Source organism: Haemaphysalis longicornis, unplaced genomic scaffold (genome assembly GCF_048455015.1).
Source record: "Haemaphysalis longicornis isolate Haplotype H1 unplaced genomic scaffold, Haemaphysalis longicornis Haplotype H1 scaffold_10, whole genome shotgun sequence".
NCBI lineage: Eukaryota > Metazoa > Arthropoda > Arachnida > Ixodida > Ixodidae > Haemaphysalis > Haemaphysalis longicornis.
The window spans coordinates 61,217,959-61,242,589 of NW_027526204.1; the positions used below are offsets into that span (position 1 = coordinate 61,217,959).

The 24,631-nt window shown below is 46.0% G+C and overlaps 1 protein-coding gene across 1 annotated transcript in view; it reads left to right on the top strand.

Moving 5' to 3' along the window:
* Window positions 1-24,631, top strand: part of LOC144158624 (multidrug resistance protein mrp-7-like) — a 97,563-nt gene that overhangs the window by 58,784 nt on the left and 14,148 nt on the right. The window contains exons 12-14 of the mRNA XM_077689642.1: window positions 1,728-1,926; window positions 8,228-8,538; window positions 17,513-17,845. Coding sequence (XP_077545768.1) covers window positions 1,728-1,926; window positions 8,228-8,538; window positions 17,513-17,845 — 843 coding nt within the window. The remainder of the gene's footprint in view (window positions 1-1,727; window positions 1,927-8,227; window positions 8,539-17,512; window positions 17,846-24,631) is intronic.

Here is a 24,631-nt window from a genome sequence, read left to right on the forward strand (position 1 = left end):
TGCAAGCCAATAAGTAATCAGTATTGAATCGCCACTCGTGCCACCATGTTGACAGAAAAATTCGACGTATAAACTTTACACAAGTAGCATTCCACTTAAGCTTACACCAAGGTTAGCATACAGTTGTTTCGCACGAGGCTTACCCGTGTTGGGTTTCTCTGCAGAGCTCCGCCGTCCTGCATAAAAGCCACTGCACAAAAAGCAAGCCTTCCGCTTTATTGCTTGAATGCTTGAGAGTCGCGCGGCACAGCAACTCTTATTGCACCATTATACCTTAATTTGGAATGTTGGAAATATTGGAACACCTCAAGAATTGAAACTGCATTGCAAGTCGAACAAAACTGCGACATTATTCGCAAATGATTCGAAATTTCCTATATTCGCCAGCCTCTCGCCTATATCCATTATAGAGACCCTGCAGCACGCTTCAAGCAGTGCAAATATACCTGTGCGACGTTTAGATTGCACTGGCAGGAATACCTGAGCAAAATATTACATGTGCAAAAGGAGCGGTTAGCTCGAAAATCGATGAAAAAGACGCGAAAAGACAAATCGCGCGGTCTTCAATTTCCGTAATTAGGCATTATGCACCACCCTAATTCTGTCATTACAGCGGTGGCTGCCCATTAGCTGTTGATGGTCAAAGTCAGTTCATTTACGCATTTGCGGTAAAATTCCGCCGTCGTCGGCGCTGTGCACCAACCTCTTCTATACTTGAAACTGTACGAACAGTTTTGGCTTTTTTTCTTTTGTGGAGTCGAATGCGCGCGGAGTTTGAGTGATGAACTCAATATTTCACTTTCAACCACACCACTCTCCAACAAGAATTTATTGCTTTAAAAGCACTCTACTCGCATCAGCGCTTGCTTGTGAGCAGCCACCAAAGCCTGCTTTTTTGTTGCAGCGCACTGGGAATAGACCCGTTTACGTTGCGGAGGAAAGGAGAAAACTCTACCTCTATCCAAGGCCGCCGAAGAGAACGCCATAAGCCGCCTCCCTCTACGGAAGAGACCGCGCAGCTTTAGTCGTGTAATGCAGGGTCGAGTTGAGAGGAAACAGTTCGTTTTTAGTGGTGAAGACCCTTGGGGTTTAGGCTGTCGGCGTCTCATGTCGTCGCATTCTAATGTGGTCACGGTACTAAAACACCGGGGCACTTGTTTTCCAACGCCCCGTGCTAGAACGTAATGCGTACTAATTGAACACACTGGGACACTCATGTTCTAACGCCTCGCGCGAGAACGTTTTAGCTCCTTAGGCAAAAACGCGCTCTAAAAGAACACACCGGGACACTTGCCTTTTGTTCGCGCTTGCTAGCTTGGTTCTGTTTCGCTCCGTGCTCGCTTCAACTTTAAAATTTGCAGTTCTCCGCTTAGAATTTCATTTCCCCTGCGCTTCGGTCGTTAGGATGTCGCGTATATCGGCGCCCGCCGTGTTGCAAGAGAGAGACTTACAATGTTTGAATGCATTTATACACTGTATCTTTCCCGCGCTTAGTTTTGGCGATAGTAGACGGATTTTTGTAATTCTTGCGGAGAGAACTTGCGAGGACAATAAACTTTACCCCGCAATACATTCCGAATAGTCGGTGGTAAGTGCTTCAGCGCCCCTTTCTTGCCGCCAGAAAGGGACTTAATGCTGAGCTTTAATATCGTAGAAACAATTGAGGCTGAGGCGAATGGTGGTGACGACATTTTATATTGCTATTGTCTTGTTCATTCTGTGCGCAGACCGCATGGCAGTTGGCGTGCTGTTTGCTGAGGCTTGCCAGGTGGCCTGCACCCTTCGCCCTTATTTCATTTGCTGTAGCGGCGGGAGCTCTCGGTTGGCAGCTCGTCTGGATAAAGGACTGGACCGACGCTGCGGGAAGCCCCGAATACGGACAACCGAAATGGGTGGAAGTCCTACTAGGACTTTGCTTTCTTGACGGTAAGGCCCGTCACCTGGGATCTTTACGGCAGCGTCGGCTTGTTTAATTTGTCGCCTGTTCTCGCACATCAAATGAGAACTTCTGAGGCCTGTAGGCATTCAGAGAAAAACCAGTGAAAACACTAGACACAAGAGGAGAGGCAAGGGGAGGGACATTGACTGTACTTACAACAAAATTATATTGAAAGAACTCCCATAAACACTTTTTTACCCATAACCACGCAGGCGCAGGGGGTTTACCACTCACCCTTTCAAAAACCCAAATGCTACAGAACTGTCTCTCACACACCTGAATCTTAGACTGCATTAAGGAATGATATCTCCCTATTAGTTAATGCCACCGAAGGCTTACTGATGCATTTTTCTTCTCCTTTCTTGATCAAGAAGGCCTCTACCAGTTCTCATTCATTTTTCGAAGCACACCGCCCCACCATGGACACATTTTTCAAATCCGGAGTGCACTTGCACTCCCACCCGTGCTGCACCAAGTGACTTCCTTTCGTGTAGTGCTCGCAGATGCGGTCGTTAAGACACCGGCCTGTTTGGCCGATGTTCACTGTGCGCAACAAGGTAATATAAAAAACGACCCCTTCTCGGCATTCAATCAAAACCACGTGGCATTTGCGCGGGAGGTTCAAACACGATTTTCAACACCATGCTTGCTGCACCCCCGTGCGCGGCTAATCCGGACCACGTGACTTTTGCGCGGGAGGTTCAAGCACAATTTGCAGCAACACGCTGTCCAAGCGGGTGTATATGCGTTCACTGATCATGGATCACTTCTTCAGACGCAGCAGATATGTGCCGTGACCTAGAAGACTGCAGGTCGCGCTGCGCACAAGCTTCCAATTGGGAGTATAGTAAGCGTCAGCGTAGTTTTTACACCCATTCTTGCTTTTTTATTTTTTTGCAATCGTCCGATAACGGCCGTACCGCCATTGGCAGCCGACTACGCAACTTGTCAAAAAGGCATCCGTGGAGGTGAGGGTAAAAATAGTTGTAAAAGAGGTGTTCGCGGTGGCGAGGAGGAGCGGCGCCGAGTAAATCCGCTTCACCGGAATGAATACTGGGTGGGTTAGACATATACTGCTTCACAGTAAAAATTGCGTCAGTGAGCCTTCAGTGGCATTAACTGATGAGATATTGTTTCTTAAGGCAGCTTGAGATGATAGGTGTGTGTGAGAGAGTTCTGTGGCATTGGGGTTTTTTTGAAGGGGTGTGTGGTGACCCATCTGCGCCTGCGTCGTTTTGGATGGAAAAGCGTTTATGAGAGTACTTTCAATAAAATTCTTTTTTTAGTCCAGCGCTGTCCTTCTGCTTGCCTGCCCCCTGGTGTAGCGTGTTTTCACTGTTTTTTTTTTTTCGTGAACATCATAAACCAGCAGGAACCAACTTCCAGTTTACGCCTTTGTATAACCCGTTCACTTCTTTTCTGTAATAACACAAAGAACGACGGGGGACCTCTTTAGCCAAGAGCAACGCTAATACCGAATGTTTGCAAAAAGAGCCTGGAAACGCCAAAACTTCTATCTCAAGTACATCAAAGTGTTTCTTTTGATCTCCAGTCAATTGAAGCACGGCATCTTCAGTTCTTCTAATTAAATTACACTACCAAACAATTGCACCGAATGCAAGCGCACCTGCTTCAACTTATCATGGTGCTTTTCTTGCCACTCAAAAATGCAGGAACTTTTATTGGAAAGAATTCAAAGTAGGCTTTGAAAATGTATTTGGTATTTGTTTTGTGGCCGCTGGGCATTCGTACAAGCGCGAGCTAATTCAATTAGTATTCAAAGCTGTGCTTAGCCTATATGCCCAAAAGCATCCCAAGTAGAAATGACTGTGATGATCCCGTGTAATTCTGAATAGCTTACAATGTGAAACACTTAAACGACTGAGAAGTTGGGCCTAGTTTCTTCCACAACTGGCTTTGACCGGCCCATGCTCGCTGATTCCGCGCAGAGTTTTTGTATATTTGACCATTTTTTATTTCTTTATGACGACCCTGCACCGACTGCCACTGCATTTGATCCTGATGTCTCCGTTGTATACCCGTTTGCTCTGCCTGCCAACTTTGTTGTTTCGTATATTTTTCGGTCCGTTGGACTCAGTCTGTGCTGATTCACATTGGGGTAAATGCACACCTTCTGTGGCTCGACAGTGTGCTCCATTAAGAGATTTTTAAACGCGAAATTGTTGCTGGGCTAGGATGGTGAAAGCACGCACCCTGCCGGCGTCCACTGAACGCGCATCGACATGGATATCGTCCGCAAGAAAGTGTCCACAGCTGCTAATCTTTTGCTAGCGCATCCCATGGCGTCCCGCGAAAAAATATTCAGTGTGTTTTGTTTTATAGCACGGATGAGAAGAAAATGAATAGGAAGGAGCACTTTGCCTGCAGTGCTTCATAAAGTGCACCAAAAGAAAAAGAAGAAAAACCTAACAAAAACACTCGGTGCGCGGTCAATTACCATTAGCTTTTGACGCACAGCACGACTTTTAAAACAAAGCGACCGCGCGTCAGAAATGTTCCGCTTGAGTCTTGGTTGGCCTTCACCTTCTGTGCCATGTAGCAGCAGCATGAATAGTGATTCTTGAAAAAATAGAGGCAGTGAGTATGATTCCAACGTTGTAGGTTATAGTCGACATAGGCAAGAGGCAGGGCGAAAAAGCTTGCCAAAAATACGCTTTCGGTAAAGAATACGCTGAACGATCCCGTGACATTTTTGCATCGTACTTTCAGTGAACACATCGTACGCGATGGCGTTTGTTGCGCACATCAGAGCGAGCCCGGGGGGCACGCGGTAAAGTCAATTGTTTTCTCCAGGTTCCGATCGCTTCGATACGGGGGCAGTGGTTCAAAAACATATCCCAAAGATAACCGCTTCTCACCGCAGGCGCTGGCCGGTGACGGCTGTGATGGCAACTATGCCATCTGTCGGGCTTGTAAGCCACCCCGAGGGAGATCCTATACAAGGGTGTCTCATTTTATGGTGAAAACGCCGCAGCTGTTAAAGAGGTTGTCCCTAATTAGTGCTCCCTCCGATGGACAAAACATCATGTTTTCCCAAAAGAATGACGGTGCTTCCACGTACAGAATGGCCTTGTTGGGGTGCTCACACAAATTCGAGCCTCCGTATGGGCGTTTTCACCTTCATGGACAAAGTTCACCTCAAAAGGAAGCTTCTCGACGGAAAGCGAAAGTGAACAAAGTTTCCGAATGCTTAAACGAATGGAAATGCTCGAAAATAAAGTATGCTAGTAGAGCACGCGGATATAGTAGCAGTATGGTTTACTTGTATACGTTCGCGTTTGCATAACTAAGAAACGATTCTAGACTTAACCATGAATTTTTTTTCGCTGGCCGGTATTATAGGTAGAAATCCGTACAATTTGCATTGATTGTTACTACCGCTACTTTTTTATTCGAGCAGTCACAGGCTCCACTGCGAAGGAAGTGAAGCTGGCGAGGCTGGGGATTAAACTCAGCCCCACCTGACGCCACGCGCCGTCCCTACGGGGCAATGTTTGGCAGGCTGGCCTCCATTGTGGCCGGCTGGACTGGACAGGCCGCTATCTATAACGCTAGTCGTGATCTCGACACGTGCTGCTGCCTGATTTAAACATTCAGGTTTTGGCGTTAGTCGTGTGAAAGCGGCAAAACAGCGAAAGAGATGCTTTCATTTTATTCCAGCGAGCACGTGAAAGTAAAGGCTTAAGCTTCAAATATTATGGCTTGTTTGCATGTATTTGTTCGGCGAAACCCAAACTTTCGTTTTATCCGTGAGCTAACACTTCGAGAGAAATGTTGCAGGAATGCTCTACAGACGTTCAGAAAGAAACATAGGCTAGGCAAACCTTCTGAAAATACTATAAAGTGATATGACTTCCGCAGATCAAAATATATCGGTGTTGATTTATATCTTGCATGATCGACATTTTCTTAGCGGCGAGCTCTCTATTCTTAAATATTTTTGAGAAAAATACGCCTTGTTAATTACACCTAAGAAAAGAAAACACTGGGATACCATACACGAAATTGTTTTTTTAAATTCGTTTTCGTTTAAGGCGTGAAAACAGGAACTCTTAGAGTTTTATTCATATTAAGGAAACATAGCTGAGCTCATTATTGTGGCTTCACTTATGTAAGAGACACTCAGGGGGAGAGCGCAGAATTTGATTTGTACAAAGGCTGTGTCTAGAGTGCCGTCCGATGGTGTTATGAGCACTTCACTATATCGACGTCCCCCGGCGTTTTGCAACAAAATTGCGGCGTCTGACACTACATCGCTCTAGACAACCTAAAGCTAGGCAACCTAACCTAAATATAACTTAACATGACATAACACACCTAAAAAATCATTCAAAACGCCAAAACTAACCTAAGCCATGAAAACTACAGTTCAATTTAAAGATGACAAAAAAATATTCGAATGTCGTCGGTCGGCACTCTCGCCATGCCTGCAGCCATCAGCTAGAGTGCCGTCGGACCGCACTGTAGACACTGCTTTGTACAAATTCACTAGGCTATATGGCAAGGTGCATTATCATCATCGCCGTCGTTATCGTTGTCGTAATTCTACTGCAGGGTACAAGGTAGATATGAATAAAAGCCAGGTTATTAGAAAACGCTAGCAGAATGCGGACAAGCGGTTATGGTAAAATAAAACCGGAACAGATTTGGGGGGGGGGGGGGGGGGGGAGGGGTGTAGAGGCGCCCCAGTGACCGACAACGCATTTCTTCAAGTTTGCAAAGAGCGCTGTTTGCCGTGCTGCAAGCTCAACCAGTAGAGCTACTGCAAACATTGAAATTACCTTGCAGACATTTTTAGGCGTTACATATAGGATTAAAAACACGCCCGTGTGTACGAGATTTCGGTACACGTTAAAGATTTCCAGGTGGTTAAAATTAATCCCGAGCCCTCCGCTACAGCACGCCTCCTGGCCTGCGTTGTGTCGGCGCGTTGAACCCTACAATCAATCAACATATAGGATTCAAAAGCTAGCGTGATATGTATGGCCCTGTGAAATAATTGAGAATTTGCGAAATAAATATTTTGGCCTTTTCCGCTTCCTTACAGGCTATTCCCACAACTTCCGCCTTAGTGAGTCCCTAAGCCATGATAGGAATGAACTCACGCAATTTCAACTCTACAAGCAAGCACTTTCAGCTGGGCGCCGACGAACGAATCAGTCGGCCGGTCGGTCGGTCACTTGTCTAGATGGACTACATGCGCCGCTGAAAAGGTTTTCCCAGTAACATCCTACATCGCACATTGATGATTAAGCCACTGTTAGGGGGTACTCTGATGATTTCCGTCAAAATGCAACCCCCGAATCGATAGGGCCTCGCCATAGTTGGAGTAAATAAGGTCTTCGCAAGGGAAAGCCATTTACTTCTCAGTATGTAGGGCAACGTGGGTTAATTGGCGTATTCACGGGAGGTTGTGGCCATTACTACACCAGGGTGGCCAATCCTGCTCTGGTGAAGGAGTGCGTTACCGACAATGGTTTCTGGGATCAGGCCACACCCCAAGCCTCATTCTGCAATTCCATCAAACACGGATTTTCTTTTTAATCCGATGGGCACAAGGGCACGTGAGGCCAAGAAGCTTGCGGGAATAAATTGGTCGCAGTTAGCACAGGATCGGGATAATTGGAGATTATTAGGAGGGGCCTTTGCCCTTCAGTTGGCGTAGATAGACTGGTGGTGACGATGATGATTATGGTGATGATGATGATGATGATCATGTAGGACACCTGAAAATGCCTTCAGAAAACCGCATACTTATAAAGGAGGCCATGCAACCATCGTGACTTTGGCGTTATAAATACAGAAAATAGCGGAGCATATGGTTGCAGAAACAGTACTTGCAGTACTGCTGTTCGGCTTGACCGACAACCAAAATGACTGCAGGGCGGATTGGATACAAAACTATTTTTAACTGCGGTAAGTTTTGCAAGGGTTACTAAAAGCCGTATGCAGTTTTGTGTTAGCTTGAAATATTGTGCGGAACGCAGGCAATAAATGCACCACATTCTCTAACAGAGTTGTGTCGCCAATGCAAACAGTGTTTTTTCAAGGTCGACGACTGCTGTGAAATCCTTATTCGTTCGTTATTACCTGCTAATGTTTCTACTCTCCTACAAGATTAGTGGGTTTTCTCTGTAACAGATTGTAGGAAGTTAAAAATGCGGACGCTTGGATGTGAGGATAAATATTTCGCTGAAGGGCGGAATGGAGATTTTGAGACAAGTGATGGTCATTTCATCATTTCTACAACGGTGACCGCTTTTCCAGTTTTCTGCCGTGTCGCGGGGGCTGTTCTTCTGGCCCTCGCTGCCCAAAAGACGTCACGGTCGCTCCACGACCAGATGTTGGCCGGCGTACTCTGGAGCCCAGTGTCTTTCTTCGACGCCTGCCCTCGGGGCCGAATACTGAACCGGTTCTCTGCGGACATGGACGCCGTGGACTCTCGCGGCTTCCTCTCTGGCAAGCAGGCCGTGCAAAACTCGCTGCTTACTCTGGCCAAGGTCGCCGTCATTGGTTCCCAGTCGCCGGTCGTCGTGGGCATCACTGCCGTCGTGGTTGCGTGTGCGGCATTCGGACTGGTGAGGCTCTGCGCATGCCTTTCGAAGTTTCCTTGAAAAAATTTTGCCATGCATATATAAAAACACAGAACAAAATGTAGCTACCCTACGATCAACCTTATAGTGTTTCTTCGAGCGCAGAATTCGCACCAGGGGTTTGTATGGGGGGGGGGGGCGGCATTTTATGGCGAAATCATTATAAAGCCCATTGAGCGAAAAAAGCCGGCGTCCGTCGTGGGTAAAAGCCAAATGGCGCATGTGGAAGCCCACCAAAGCACGAGAACTTTCACAGCGCGAGACATGCCATGACATGAGCTTAAACTCCGAAGTAGCGAAATGCAGCCAGGAGACCGCAGATAAAGGGAGCGCAATCAATCAGCCGAACGAATGGACAACAGGAAAAACTCCCGATGGTCTTCAATGCTCCTGAAAATGGCGGAAGGAGTGAGCAGCGGTGCAACTCGTTGGAGAAAGACCGAAGCAATTCGAAAGCATTAGGGCGAATCGCACTGCAAAGTGCCTGGTAGGCAATAATACGAAGTTCTTCGACAACATGAGGGAGAAAAAGCCGTCTCAGGCGTTCTGCTCGACATTCCTGATTTTGTTTATTGATTTCACAACACTGCAGGCCAATGTGCTGGCCCAAGAAGGAGGGGGTACATCAAAACAAAATTGTAAAAAACAAGAGACGACAATACAGCAGAAACAAAAGTTACAAAAAAAGGTGACGTTCCAGGTCACCAAGAAACCTGTTAGAATGAAAGACGTCACAGGGGAAAGAATTTTAATCTTCCAAAGTTCTAGGAAAAAAACTATTTAAAAGAATTTGATCGGACAAAAATAGGGGTTAGCTAATGTTCATGACCATGGCGAGTAGGTCATGCTGATGGCAGTTTAACTCTGTCAGGGAGATTAGTTTTTACATTACCGTACAAACAATTGTAAAGAAAGGAAAGACTACTGAACTTTCTCCTAGCTTCTGCAGTAGAAATGTCGTTTTTTGCATTAGAGTGTTTCGGGGAATCAAGCCTACGATATTTGCAAAAATATACCTAACTGCGTTTCTGGTAATACGTTCCAGCTTTAGATACCGTTCTTGGAATAGGGATCCTAAATAATGGAAGGACATTCAAGCTTTGAGTGAACACAGGCATTATAGGCTAGAATTTTAGTGCGGGACGGTGGTGATTCCAGTTTTCTTTTGGAAAACATAGTTTACGTAATGCAGAAGTTGTAATGTCAGATATGTGGGTTGACCAAGTTAGCTTGCTTGTGAGAGTCAAAGCCAAGTACTTATATCTATCTACATTATTTATGTTACTTCCTCTTAGAGTATAGTGGAATTGACTGGAACTCAGTTTCCTGGTGATACGTAGTAGCATAGTTTTTTTTATTGTTTAACGGTGTTCCCCAGTTGTGACACCAGTTGCTGATAGCGATAAGTGCGTCTTGTAATTCCACATGATCACGCGGTGAAGAATTTTGTTTAAATATTGGACAATCATCTGCGAATAAACTTACAGACACATTTTTAGAAATGACATAAACTAAATCATTAACATGCATTAAAAACAAACGTGGCTCCAACACACTTCCCAGTGGGACTCCAGAAGGCGCATGAAGAACAGTTAATGAGAAATTGTTAATCACTACATACTGGCGTCTACTTTGCAGATAAACCCGAATCCACTGAATAATTTTTGAAAGTGAGGCTAAACACTGTAATATGTATAACAACATCCCGTGTGGCACTTTATCAAATACTTTACAACGATCTAAAAACAAATCATCAGTTTGCCCAGACACATCAAGCATGCGTGAAAATTCATGCACAGTTCTAACCAACTGGGTAAGTTAGATAAGCCCCTTTTGAAGCCATGGTAATGTTTTGGTGGCACATTGAGCTCACTGATGAATTGATACACGTAGTTTGCAATAGCATGCTCAAGACGTTTGCAACAACTGCTTGTAATAGAAGTTGGAAGATAATTCTGAAATGATAAAGGGTCACATTTTTTAATGAATTGGTTTAACACGTGCTATATTCCAATCAGCCGGTATTTCCCCAGTAGCTACTGAAATATTGAAAAGACCGGTTACGAATACGGATAAGTACTCAGCGTAGCGGTTGAAAAAGCCATTAGGAATACCGTCAGGCCCCACACATTTTTTGGAACCAAGTTTTATTAACATGTGCAATTCGTCCTCGTGTGTCACTACTGGATCATTGTCTGAGTCAACAAATGAATGCTCAGGTTAATCAACGGCTCGAGAAAAAAATGCACTTGAAGTATGCATAAAACGTTCGGTAATAGCACGACAGTCCATTATTATTACATGATCAACCTTTATTTTGCTAATCCCGGTCTCAGACTCCCTTGAATACTGCCAAAATGTCTGAGGATTACTCTGAAGATATTCTCTCACCGTATTACTTTCGAAATGGTGTCTTGCTTGGGCCAAGGTGGTTTGTCGCTTGTCTTTTAAATATTAAAACTGCGGTGTCATTGGTAAATGCTTCTAGCGAAGCCTTTGAATTTTACGCTTCGTGCAGATTATTTCCAGGCTAACTTAGGAGTTTGCACAGTGCTTGTCCGTTTTTTGACAAGATGCAAAATTCTGAACACGATGACGTACGGTTTCAACAAACAGCTTCCAAGAAGTCTCAACATTATGTAAGAAGGGTCCGATATGCGCTTCAAGGTAGTCAATTATGGCTACGTCATTCGCCTTAGTAAATTCCTTTACATGTGTGTCTGGTTGAATATTTTTAGCTCGATCTAAGGCCTTATTCCAAGGGAAAAGAAGGTTAAGATCAGAAACTGCCCGCTTCTATTACATCATAGCCATCAGAAGAAAGTTCACCTAAAAACAGTCAATTCAAAATTCAACCGCCTCGAGTACAGACATCTACCGCTTGCTTTATGTTGAGCAAAAACATGATGTTAAGAATTGAGTCGCCAGAAGGAGAGCAGCCATACCTTAGATCGTCCAAAGCAATTGATGGCAAATTATAATAACACGTTAACAATACTTTTGCCCACAAAAACCGAAAAGTCGATCATATAATTTGTTTGAAAACATCTCATCTGCATCGGGTGCAGGGTGAAGGGCACAAAGAAGAAAAGTGACATACTCTAGAGATATTTAAAAAAGCGCCTTCAATATCGGGAATTTCATCTACGAGACAGGTGTCAATGGTATTTTTTTCAATAACAGCCGCGCCACCACCATGAAAGCCTCTTTTCTGCCTAAAAATTTGATATCCAGGCTGTACAATTTCGTCGTCACTTATCAGATCATGTAGCAAGGTCTCGCAATACCGCTTATATGCGGGTCATACAGAAGAAGATTTTCAAGCTTATCGACTTTGTTAGCTAGATTCCTAGCATTAAAACATATCGAGCACAAATTGCTATGTCTTGGCAGGGTGCTTTGTGACCTTTGACCGCCATTGTCGAGAATTCGCAGAGTCGTTCTAACTGTAAAGGTAAGCACCAATAAGGAGCCTACCTTCAACAAGAAATACTTCTTTAACAGCATCTTTTTGGGTCTTTGCTGACTGCGAAAGCAATTTACGTTCCCGACACCTTTCTGCACAGTAATCGTTTTATATACTAATATTAGAGCCCTGAAGTTTTGACACGTTTTTCCAGATAGCCTGTTTTTCTCTGTATTCTTGAAAATGGAATTATTCGCCTGATTTCTCTGTTGCGTCCCAGCCTGTGAATGCGAAAGACAGAGGTGCAATTCACACCTAACTCATTCTCAAACAATTCTTGCATAACTTTACGTCGCATATCCAATTCAAGTTCATTTAGAGCTTCAGCAATACCAAAAACTATCAAATAAGATCTGCGAGTGTAGTTTTCTAGGTCAATAAACTTCGCGTACTGGGTTTGAACGGCCTCGTGAACAGCTTCAACGGTAGTGGTTAGTTTTCCATGGGTTTCGTTAAGGTTAGCTTTAAGGGCATTTAAGCGCAAACCAGAACTTTCGATCTGTTTTTAAGTACCTCAAAGGAGCGTTTTTAGGACAGCTATCTCTGCCTTGATTTCCTTCTGTCCATCCAGGATTGCCTGAAACAATTTTTCAACAGTAGTACCAGGATTTGACTCCACGTTCACGAAAAGAATAATTTTGCACGAAGAGTGGCACTCAAGCGCAGTAAGAAAGCAGGTGCGTAGGCACGGCAAACTGACAAGAAATCTGTTGTCACTACGTATTGAACATTCATATATAACCTGTCCGATGCAGAAACGAAAGGCAGTGAGTCACATGTTCCCAGTGCACACGCCAGGGTAAGTCCCAGGACTTGCCCTGGCATGTGCATGTGGAGCACTCGTGTTTCCATGTTTGAAATTGCGACCGCTCGCTACCGTGATAATGTTAGTCATTTGACACGCAAATTTATTTTTGCGAGAAATTACGTCCCGGCGACGCGCGTTCATTTTAACTAATTACTTAATTTAGGTTACTTATCATTCATTACACCTTGATTGGGTTAAAAGTCAAATTGATGTCACTACGGCTTGTGAGGTACCAAATTAAAGATCTTAATGAGAGGAATCACGTGGGACAAATTAGAAATTGCTTTCTGGTTATAGTCACTAGATAGTCACGTGAGTCATAGGTTGGGTTTGAAGTCAAAATGATGCCACTATGCCTTGTAAGGTATCAAAATGAGGTCCAGATGAAGGGAATCACGTTGGACAAATTAAAATTTGCTTCCTGGTTATAGTTATGAGATAGTCACGTGAGTCATATATTGGGTCAGAAGTGATAGTGATGCCTCTAGGGTGTGTGAGGTATCAGATTAAAGGTCTCAATGAGAGGAATCACGTGGGACAAATGAAAATTTGCTTCCTGATTAGAGTCATGAGATATTCACGTGAGTCATAGGTTGGCAAGAAGTCAAACGATGCCACTAGGCGTTGTGAGTTATAAAATTAAAGCTCTCGATGATGGGAGTTACGTCGGACAAATAAGAATTGCTTCTTGCTTATAGTCACGGGATAGTCACGGGAGTCATAGATTGGGTTAAAAGCCAAAATGATCCCGGCTACAATGAGTGCTTTTCAAATGGAGGAGAAAAAAAGACGCTCGCGTGTCGAGATTTACGTGATGCGCCGTCCAGGATGACTATCACCAAGAATACTCCTGGCAACATCGCCCTTTTCTTACGTAATAAGCGGCGCAACAGCACCGTGATGCACCCTTCAAGACGCTTGGCAGGGTTTTTAAGGTAGCAGCACTATACTTTTTTTCTGCCCTCTACTAGTGTAATGAATAAATCGACATACAATTATATCAATATTGACATACCTGTTTTTGTCGTCTCGGTAGAACTATTCACAACTATCTGAATACTGGCGCCACCATTTGTAAACTATTTTACCATGAAGATATGGAAAGTTTGGGAGAGGTTATGACCACCTCTTTTGTGCAACCGGTAATGCCATCTTAGGAGTGTTCACTTTTTCTTGTACTTTGAGCACATCCTCCATTTGGTTCTCCTTAAGTCGCTTCTCGCTTCGTCTTCTACTGTGCCTCTCAACCTGTGGACACTGGTTGGAATTGCTGTGACATAGGTCTTCAATTGGTCGGCGCTTCCCCACACCACAATTACCACAACGCCACTACTAATGACGCCCAAGGGCGTGAACGTGAAAGTAAACGCGAATATCTTCACATTTCTAGCAATACTCCGGTTGGATGAGATTTCTCCTAAGCGTTTCTCGATGAGATTTTAATAGCCTATAGTCCGTTCTGCATGGTGCGAAATTACATGCGAATTCGCATTTTCGGCACTGCTCGAGCGGCAAAACGACCTATTTTGTAGCTTCGGCAGCAACGAAAATCCATCGTTTGGATTGTTTTAGCTTGTGCAGCAAAACGACATGTCACCGCACTAGCGACGCTGCAGCTGCAAATTCGCACGTAAATCGTCATCAACATGTGGGGCGGGCTTATGGCTTATTACGCAAAGGTGATAGATCAATTATTGCCGCATGTGGGGTTCCCGAACATGAATACTCATTCCAATACCCTATTATTTAGAGGCGTCGACAAAGAAATGGTTAAGATTATCATTGGGACTATCGTTTTTATGCAGCTCATTAGCGAGACATCTTGTATTTCAACCGATAACTCAGCTTTGAGGCTGACTTTATTCGACCGTTACAGTATATAAGCCCAATGTTTTTTTCCAGTTACTGAAAAAATAACAGCCCGTTTTTAGAAATAACCCCGTAGAAATATTTTCCGCGGTGGACGGAGAGCAACACATATCAGACTCTCACTGTGTTTCCTCCTCGCACAATTGTTACTTTACCATCGCGCCCCGCGTGAGCCAACTATATCATGTACGAGGCCAGCGTGAACGTTGTTCCAGCCATGTATTGGCATGGAGTGTTCTGCCAAGTTCGCATTACATTGGGTACATAAGCGGCTGCCCCAGAAAGGCTTCACCTGATCCTTATTATTTTATTTTATGAGCAACAATATGAGATTACGATCGAAACTGTGTAGCATATGTAATAACACTCTCAGACGGGAGATCAGATGATATTTAGAGCGAATGACATTTGCTCAAAATGTCAATAATTCAGCACTACACGACAACACCGCCTGGCATTTGAGGCGAATGACATTTTTCGGGTAAGTAAAATTTGGGGAGCTCATTCAGCGGCGAAGTGAGCACCATCGACAGCAGTGTCGCGTCACTAGCGAAAAAAGTTCAGTAATAAACCAGAAATATGGTTTCTAAAAACTGTCAGTACCCAAATGTTCCTCCTCATGTTGCTTTTGGAATCAAACAAACAAGTACTAGCAAAAAAATCTCGTCCACAATGCGCGCTCTACCCTAATACGGCTTTTTCGTGGACTTGTCTGGGCTAGGGATGTCTACTGATGTAACCTAAGCCGCTGATTTCTTTTATGTTTATTTTAAAAATATTCCTTTGCTTACTTTTCAAAAAATAGTTTATATGAAAACATTCTAGATCATGACCTTTAATTTAATCTACCCCAAGCCCTAGAGGCATCACTTTGACTATTAACCCAATATATGAGTCATGTGGCTCTCTCATGACTATAACCAGGAAGCAATTTTCAGTTTGTCCCACGTGATTCCCCTCATTGAGAAACTTAATTCGGTGCCTCACAAGCTCTTCTGGCATTACTTTGACATTTAACCGAATATATGACTCACGTGACTATCTCATGACTATAACCAGAAAGCGATTTTTCATTTGTCCGACCCGATTCCCCTCATCAAGTCATTTAATTTGATACCTCACAAACCCTAGAGGCATCACTTTGACTTTTAACCCAACATATGACCCACGTGACTATCTCATAACTTTAACCAGGAAGCAAATTTTAATTTGTCCCACATGATTTCTCTCATCGAGAGCTTTAATTTGATACCTCACAAGACCTAGCAGCATCACTTTGACTTCTAACACAACATATGACTCACGTGACTATATCATGGCTATAACCAGGAAGCAAATTCTAATTTGTCCTACGTGATCCCTCTCATTGAGACCTTTAATTTTATACCTCACAAGCCTTCGTGTCGTCAGTTTAACTTTTAACCCAATCTGACCCACGTGACTCTCATAACTATAACCAGGAAGAAAATTTTAATTTGTCCCACGTGATTCCCCTCATCGAGACCTTATTTTGATACCTCACAAGGCCTAGTGGCATCATTTTGACTTCAAACCCAACCTATGACTCACGTGACTATCTCGTGACTATAACCAGGAAGCAATTTCTAATTTGTCCCACGTGATTCCTCTCATTGAGACCTTTAATTCGGTACCTCACAAGCCGTAGTGACATCAATTTGACTTTTAACCCAATCAAGGAGTAATGAATAATAATTAACCTAAATTAGGTATTCAGTTAAAATGAACGCGCGTTGCCGGGGCCTAATTTCTTGCAAAAAAATGTGCATGCCATATGACTAACCTAATCACGGTAACGAGCGGTCGCAATTTCAAAGAGCACAGAAACACGCGTGCTCCACATGCGCCCGCCAGGGCACGTCCTGACCATTTTCGCGATTTTCTTCCGCGGGTGGCGCTGTTGAACGGCGCAAGCAGCGCCACCTGTCCCATGTTCGGGCCCCAATTGGGTTTCGAAAGTTCGGCATTGTGGCAGTTTCCCCTGGTATTTCGAGTAAGTGAGCAATTTAAATGTCATAATTCATACTCATGGCCCCATCCTCGGATTCAGTATAGTAATTAGGCGAGAGTGCTGGATAGTCACGTGACTGTTTTATTGCGCAGTTCTTCAACCGTCTGCTTAAACTGGTCACGTAACCTCATTCATCCAACTTAGACAAAAGCCCACTGCGGCCGAATTTGTATTGGTTGCCAACTAAATTACGGAGCGCTGGCGTGGGTTCCGCAGTGCAGGGGTCCTGGATTATATTAGTTGGCGCCTGGATTATATTGGTTGGCACCTGGATTATATTCACTGGCGCAGGGATGATATTCACTGGCGTTTGGATTGTATTGAGCGGGAAATCCTGTAAATTGTCTCAAGACAGCGTGTCTGCAAACTTGCCACGTTAGAGAAGTTTCCACTTTTGGCCTTCAATGTTTCGCGAAAAAAAAACGTAGCCCCATTTGTAGCATCTATATTTAGCTCACAAAGGATACACATCAGTACTAATAGACCAGCCTGATGCATTTGTGATATAATACGCACCCTTTGGCGTACCCGCCACTGTAAAACCCGAGTAAACGGTTTAATTTCGTTTTCGCGAACGGCGCTGCTTTTTTTTTTGCGAAAGACGCTGATTCTTCCCTTGTGGCCAACGCTTCGAAAGAGCCGAGAGTGTGAGGTTATGCTACCTCAAGGAGCCTCGGTACCAGCATATCTCTCTCAATCCCCGCTTGATCGTACCGAGCACCCGGGCATGGTGCCACCTTTCCTGCACTCTCATTTGAACGTTCTTTTTTCCTTCGGCGGTTTCAAGAACCTGGCCGTCCAGGTTGCCAACTGGTCTAGGTTCGCCGAGGGCCTGGCGGTGTCTCGGCTCCTGCAGCACGTCACCGAGACCGTCGACGCTTTGAGCAGTTTGCGGGCATTCGGAGTAGTGAGGCGGTTCCAGCGGCACTTCTACTGCCTGACGGACGCTACCATGCGGGGCTACAGCTTGTTCGCCATGTGCTTCACCATGGCGCGGTTGCTGGCTTCTGGCGCCGCTTTCCTCGTCGTCATAGCCACCCTTGTGGCGAATACGACGTTCGCTCCCAGTGGAGAAGCCAACCCAAGTGGCTTAGGACTTGCGCTAAGTGCGGCCATTTCGGTGAGTATACTGCGCTTCATTTGTAATTGAGAAATTTTGCGTCACTACTACAAAGATCCGAGCAGTTTCCAGCCTCTAAAGAAGGAAGCCTAGTGAAGCTGGCGCTCTAGTGAGATTTGGTACGCTGCGGTTCATCTGTACTGTGGATTTGCTTTGTTGAATTATGAGGACAGCTGCTCTATGTCTGCGCAACAGAATAAGGACCCACATGATTGGTGGGTTGAGCCAATGGCGTTTTGTAATTCCGTGACTAAGCCATGTAGTGCGCCGCACTGGTTTCCGCCGAAAAGCGCGTGGCATTCAGCAATGTTAGAAGGTAGAGACGCCGCGTGTGGCAATAAGTATACACCACAAGGAAAGCGGTGGCGGTAGTGGAGAGTATAAAGGGGGCTGTAACCCTAGTCCCACCATAGATGGCCATGGCCCACTGGGCAACATACAATGTGGGAAAGCCAGCGTTCAAAGACCAAGCTTACACTGATACCTTCAATGGCGGCTTCGCATCTAAACACAAATAAATTGCTGTGATTACAATTTTCTAGAACAATATAAGCCGTCCTAAATGAAACAATGGAGTACCTAGGACTATTTTTACATTTTAGGAATTTTTCATGCGCTGAAAATTGCTCGTGTGAGTTTTGTCTTTTGCCGGACACGATCTGCTGGATCCTACCCATAGACAGTTTCGCTGTAAATCTCATGTTGGATTCACAAACTGGGTTAGCTCAGTGCACATCGAAGCCCAGATATCCTCATGCGGTGCAGGAGTTACCTTTGCAGCTTTGGATCATATACCTCGCGATCCGCTTTAAAGCTTTCAAATGGCTTCCATCTTTCCCATACACGTTGCTCAACCGCTCGTTCCTGATGCCGTGTAACGGGATAGCGAACGACCATCTATCCCATTACACGGCGTCAGGGACGAGCGGTTGGACGACGTGTATGGGAAAGATGGAAGCCATTTGAAAGCTTTAAAGCGGATCGCGAGGTATATGATCCAAAGCTGAAAAATTACAAAGCCCTTCGACAACGCGAGGCGAAAACAAAGCGTCTAAGGGTTTGTGCAACGTTGACCTGAACGTTCATGCTTTCGCATTTACAAGGCACAAGACTGCTTAGATATCTTCGAACTTGTTTTTACTTGAAATCATATCTCGATTACAGTGTTTCGATTTGCACTTGCGCGGGATTCTCAAACTTTGAGAACCTATTTTTCTGTCGAGCCCTCTTACCTAAAACTTTTCCTGTTTAGTTTCGTAGAGCACAAAGGTATCAAAACATTCCAAGATTTCTCGCCACCTCGTGAGCCATTTGCGGTTGTATAATTTGTATAGTCTTTTCGTACTTACTCACCTTCACTGTTTCATAAAGCACTATACAAGGAGTCCTTTATTTTAGATCTACCTAAATTATTTTTGCGAAAACGTTCATTCTTCTTGTTACCTTTTTCAAGCGATTACGCTGCTTAGCGGCTACGGTATACCCGTACAACGTAACCTTACTTTAAACAACCTATTTGCGGCAGGAGGTGGTCCAACAACGACACAGCTGTTACAGTTCATTAATGTATTCTCACGGCCGTCGTACAATGATGCAAATTCTTACACGCTATCTTAACAACACTCCAGTAAGCTCACCTGCATAGTTCAAACATGAGGCCTTCAGCTTAGCCGCTTCCTGTTGAGGTCTCCTCGTACTCATTTATTTAAAAGGAAATAAAATTATTTTCGGATAGTTAGTTCGAAGGTTTTCCGTGGGGCCTTCATACTATGGTTACTTAGGCGTAGCCTCCCAGAGAACCGCCAACTCACGCTCCGTGGACAGCAGTATGAAATTGCAGCTCACGTCTCGGCACCAGCCAACACCGTTGTCGGTGTAATCTTCAATATTCCCGAGGACGATACTCCAGAGCAGATCATGAACAGCATTTGCAACTACAACCCGGATCTTAAAATACTGGACGCCAAAAGGTTGAATTCTTCCAATATGGTCCAAATTCTCTTCGACGGCATGCACGTGCCCTATTGGATCCGCTACAGGGCGACTACCTATCGCTGCAAGCCGTTTCGGAGGAAGACAGAGGCCTGCACAGCATGTTGGCAGGCCGGACACAGACCAGATGTGTGCCCGAATTCGAACGCTCAAGCTCGTTCCCGCTGCTCCAGCTGCGGCACAGTGAACCCCGCTGAAGCCCACCTCTGTTCTCCCAGGTGCATCGTCTGTGAGGGCCCTCATGTCACTGGGACTGCGGATTGCCCTAAACGATTCCAACCGCGCAGACGACAACCAACATTTGCCCAGATCGTGACTGAAGGCCACAACATCAACAGGACCCCTGAAAAGGACGCCGAATTCCCGCGATCACAAGACAAACCAAAGGATAATCCCACCAGCCAGGCCAACGACGCGGGACCCAAAACAACTGGTGCCAACTCCTTCTCGCCCCGCCGCCGGGTCACCCCGTCAAAACCCGAACTGAACTACGGAAAACAGGTGAGCTACCCTAGCGCCTCCCACCCTGGCTCGTCACACCCGCTCCCGCCCCTCCCTCCCTCCCATGACATCCTTAAAGAGCTTAACGCCATTAGGGCGGAAATGACTCTCCTTCGCCAGGAGAACGCAGCACTCAGGCAGGAAAACCAATCTCTGAAACAGAAAATTACTGCTCACATGGAAGAAGCTCCTTCTCCCTCTCCCAATCCCCCACCCCCCAAGCGTAAGGCAATTTCAGACGACTCCCAGTCCGCTCCCGCCTTGTCGGACAGAGAGGAACTGGTGGGCAAGCACCTTACCGCTATAGAAGACTCATGTAAGCAGGCGCTCCTGGAGCAAAAGGCAGAATACTCCAACTTTTATCAAGCTCTGCAAGGCAATCTCTCCGTTGTTCAGGCCAACATTGAAGAACTACGAACAGAACTGCACAATTTCATGAGAGAAATTTTTGCCCGTATTAACGCTCCCACGGCCCCTCCTGCGGTGAACCAGCCCCCTTATGACACCACGTATGAGCAACAATAAGGAGATGCTCCGAGTCTGGCAGTGGAATTGCAGAGGGTACCGCAGGAAACGCCCCAATCTGCAGATGCTCATTCAGTCTACGGAGTTACCCCCTGTAGTTATTGTCTTACAGGAAACAGGCACTGCAGTTAAGCTTCCGGGTTACAAGGCGTTCCAATGTATAACCAATCCAAAAACGGCGGTCTTGGTTCAACGGAATGTGCCAGCTCAAAGATCTCAATTCGATAGCGTTGATATCGCACATGATCTTGTCGTCTTATTTCCCCCTAAACGAGATGCACTTAAGATATACATACTTAACGTATACAGCAGCCCCAAAGATACTGGGCACAAATTTGGTCACTTATTTTCTCTCGCTAAGCAGGCAGCCCAGAATCACATGCTGATCTTGGCGGGGGCTTCAATGCCCCTCATACTGCTTGGGGATACTCTCATTGTACAAAGAAAGGTCGCCTGCTATGGGAACAAATACAAGCACACAGGCTTGTTATTGAGTCAGATTCCTCGATCCCCACCAGAATTGGCAATAGCGTACAAAAAGACTCCTCCCCAGACCTCACTCTCACTCACAAAATCAAGCGCTGCCATTGGACCTGCACTGATTCATCACTGGGCAGCGATCACTTAATTATTCAAACGGATATCTTCCTTGACGTTACCATTCCGCCGCGAACCAGACAAACCTATTTCACTAATTGGGATGAATTCCGCAACGTCCGTGCTGATAACACTTCGCAAGAAGTTAGCACCGACAACTTCCAGGACTGGGTAGACAGAATCATCTCCGATGTCCGACTTGTAAGCACTCGCTTAGACCCAGAAATTCCTTCGGATGTAGTAGATTCCCGGCTACAGCACATGTGGGAAGCATTCAAAAGCATACAACGCCGCTGGCGCAACAACAAGCACAACCGCAAACTCCGCCTGAAGCTAACCGAGTTAACCGAGTCCATACAAAACCACGCTGCCGAATTAGCGCGAGATCAATGGGCCCAGATCTGTGATCAGATGAAGGGAAACTTAAGTATGAAACGCACATGGTCACTTCTCAGACATCTTCTAGATCCCGAACGGTCCAAGACAACTCAGTTGAATCGACTATCCGCCATAGTTCATAATTTCCCGGGCACAAATCAGCAACTCCTCAATAAGGTACGCTCTCTTTACATCCCGACAGGCGATAGACAGGCTCTTCCGTCCTATTCAGGGGAAGCTAATGCTGAACTAGATGCGGAAATAACGGAAGCGGAGGTACGAGCCGCCCTCCTCCACATTCGCCCAGGGTCGGCCCCAGGACCAGACGGCATCACAAATAAGATGCTCCGTAATCGAGACGACCAATCTATTTCAACCCTTACAAAATACTATAACCATTTTTGGAAACTCGGCGTTCTACCCCAGTCCTGGAAGCACGCAAAAATTGCACTGATACCTAAACCGGGGAAGCCGCTCAATATTGAACATCTTCGGCCCATCTCCCTCACTTCATGCATTGGAAACGTTCTAGAGCACATTATCCATGTTCGCCTTACGAATTATCTCAACTCTACTAATTTTCTTCCTCACTCCATGATTGGCTTTAGATCAGGATTGTCCGCTCAGGATATTCTTCTTCAACTATCCCGGGAAGTAATTACCCCTCCGTCAAAAATGGACACGGCCGCTGTACTTGCCCTAGACCTCACGAAGGCATTTGACCGGGTATCACACAAGGCAATCTTGCAAGGGCTGGCAACAGCCTCCCCTGGAGAACGTACTTACAACTACGTCAGGGACTTCCTCACGTCTCGCACTCCAATTATTCAGGTCGGAGACGTCACATCAAACGTTGTTGAACTCCCCTCAGTTGGCACTCCGCAGGGCGCCGTACTGTCTCCGCTTTTGTTTAATCTCGCCCTCCTCAACATCCCCAAGAGGTTGGAAAGAATCCCGCACCTTCACTTTAGCCTGTACGCGGATGACATTACACTCTGGGCACCGAGTGGTAGCGATGCCCTCATAGAAGAAGCCCTACAAGCAGGTGCACAGGTGGTTGTCGAGGAGGCGGGTGCGGCAGGACTCAGCTGTTCACCTCAGAAATCTCAGCTCCTTCTTCTACCCGCGAAGCGTAAATCGAAAGCCCCACCGGACATAAAAATTCAGAATGGCACCAACACCGTTCCAACAGTAGAAAGTGTTAAAATTCTTGGTCTTTTCATACAGCGTAACAGATCAAACACTCAATTTATATCGCAAATTACATCGCATGTAAACCAAACTATCGGCCTAATTCGACGAATAACCACCCGTAACAAAGGACTTAAGGAGACAGAAAGACTCCAGCTGGTACAAGCTTTCGTGATAAGCCGCATCACCTACTCACTCCCTTATCTTAATGTAACAAAAACCGAACTGCAGAAAATTGATTGCCTCATTAGAAAAGCTTATAAGGCGGCGTTACAAGTGCCCATGCACGCATCCACTGCTCGACTCGAACGTCTGGGGGTTTATAATACCGCGGAGGAACTCGTGGAAGCACATCATATTAATCAACTGCGGAGGCTTTCGGCCACCTCCACCGGAAGGCACATACTAGATCGTCTGAAGCTGCACGCCCCTGTAATTACTGATAAGAGACTCCCCATTCCGCGTGATACGCACGCGTGTCTTAGAGTCCGCCCCATACCGCGCAATATGCACCCCATTCATCACAAGGGTCGCAGGGAGCATAGAGCACGACAGCTGTGCCGGCGCTTCCCAATAAATCCAGGCATACTTTATGTCGACGCGGCGGACTATCGACACCACGCCGCATACGCAGTGGCAGTAGTCGACCGACCAAATGCCCCCCCTGTCACCTCCCTCTCCGTCCGTACCACATGTCCCGCGACGGCGGAAGAGACGGCAATTGCACTAGCCTTAACTCAACGGCCAGCCCCCGCAATCGTAATCTCTGATTCGAAGACGGCCGTCCAAAATTTCGGCCGGGGTCTAATAACCCCGCAGGCCCTCCAAATTCTCTCCAAAAATCCACCCACCACCCCCATAGAACTGATCTGGACCCCAGCCCACGCCGGTGTGGGGGGTAACGAGGCGGCCCACGCTACTGCTCGAGAACTCACTATCCTAGCGGGCCCCAGCCTTGTCCCCTCCCACGGTGCCAGATCGGCTCGAGATAGCCTCCTCAGCTATCACGACTTGGTCTTACACTACCGTCTCTCCCGCCGCGCGTTTCCGCCCGCTCATGTCAGTCTTAATAACTCCCAGGAACGCACGTGGCGGCTCTTGCAGACCGACACTCTTCCATGTCGTGCAGTACTGCACCATATTCACCCCTCACTATTTCCCTCCCCCAACTGCCCTTCGTGCGGTGCTCTGGCCACCGTGTCGCACTCCATGTGGGCATGTCCTAATGATCCCTTCCCCTCCATAGCGTGTGACGAGCAGTGGGAGGGGGCGCTGGGTAGCTCGGATCCGGGGATCCAAATCTCCCTGGTGAACCGAGCCACCGCTGTCGCCGCCAGGCTCATGCCACCGGCCACCCCGCCCACTTAACTGCCTTGTACAATAAAGTTTTTCTCTCTCTCTCTCTCTCAGACATCATTTTAGTTATCTTGTTCGGCTTGTTATTCTCCAAATGCGTTGCGGCAAACACCTTAGCCATAGGGTGATTGTAATGTAGAAATTACTCTTTTTAAGCATTTCGGATGCAATGGTGGTACTTTAAAATGTGGTTTGGATTGCTTACGGGAATGCTTACACTGTTCGCATTAGATGTATATGGGTACC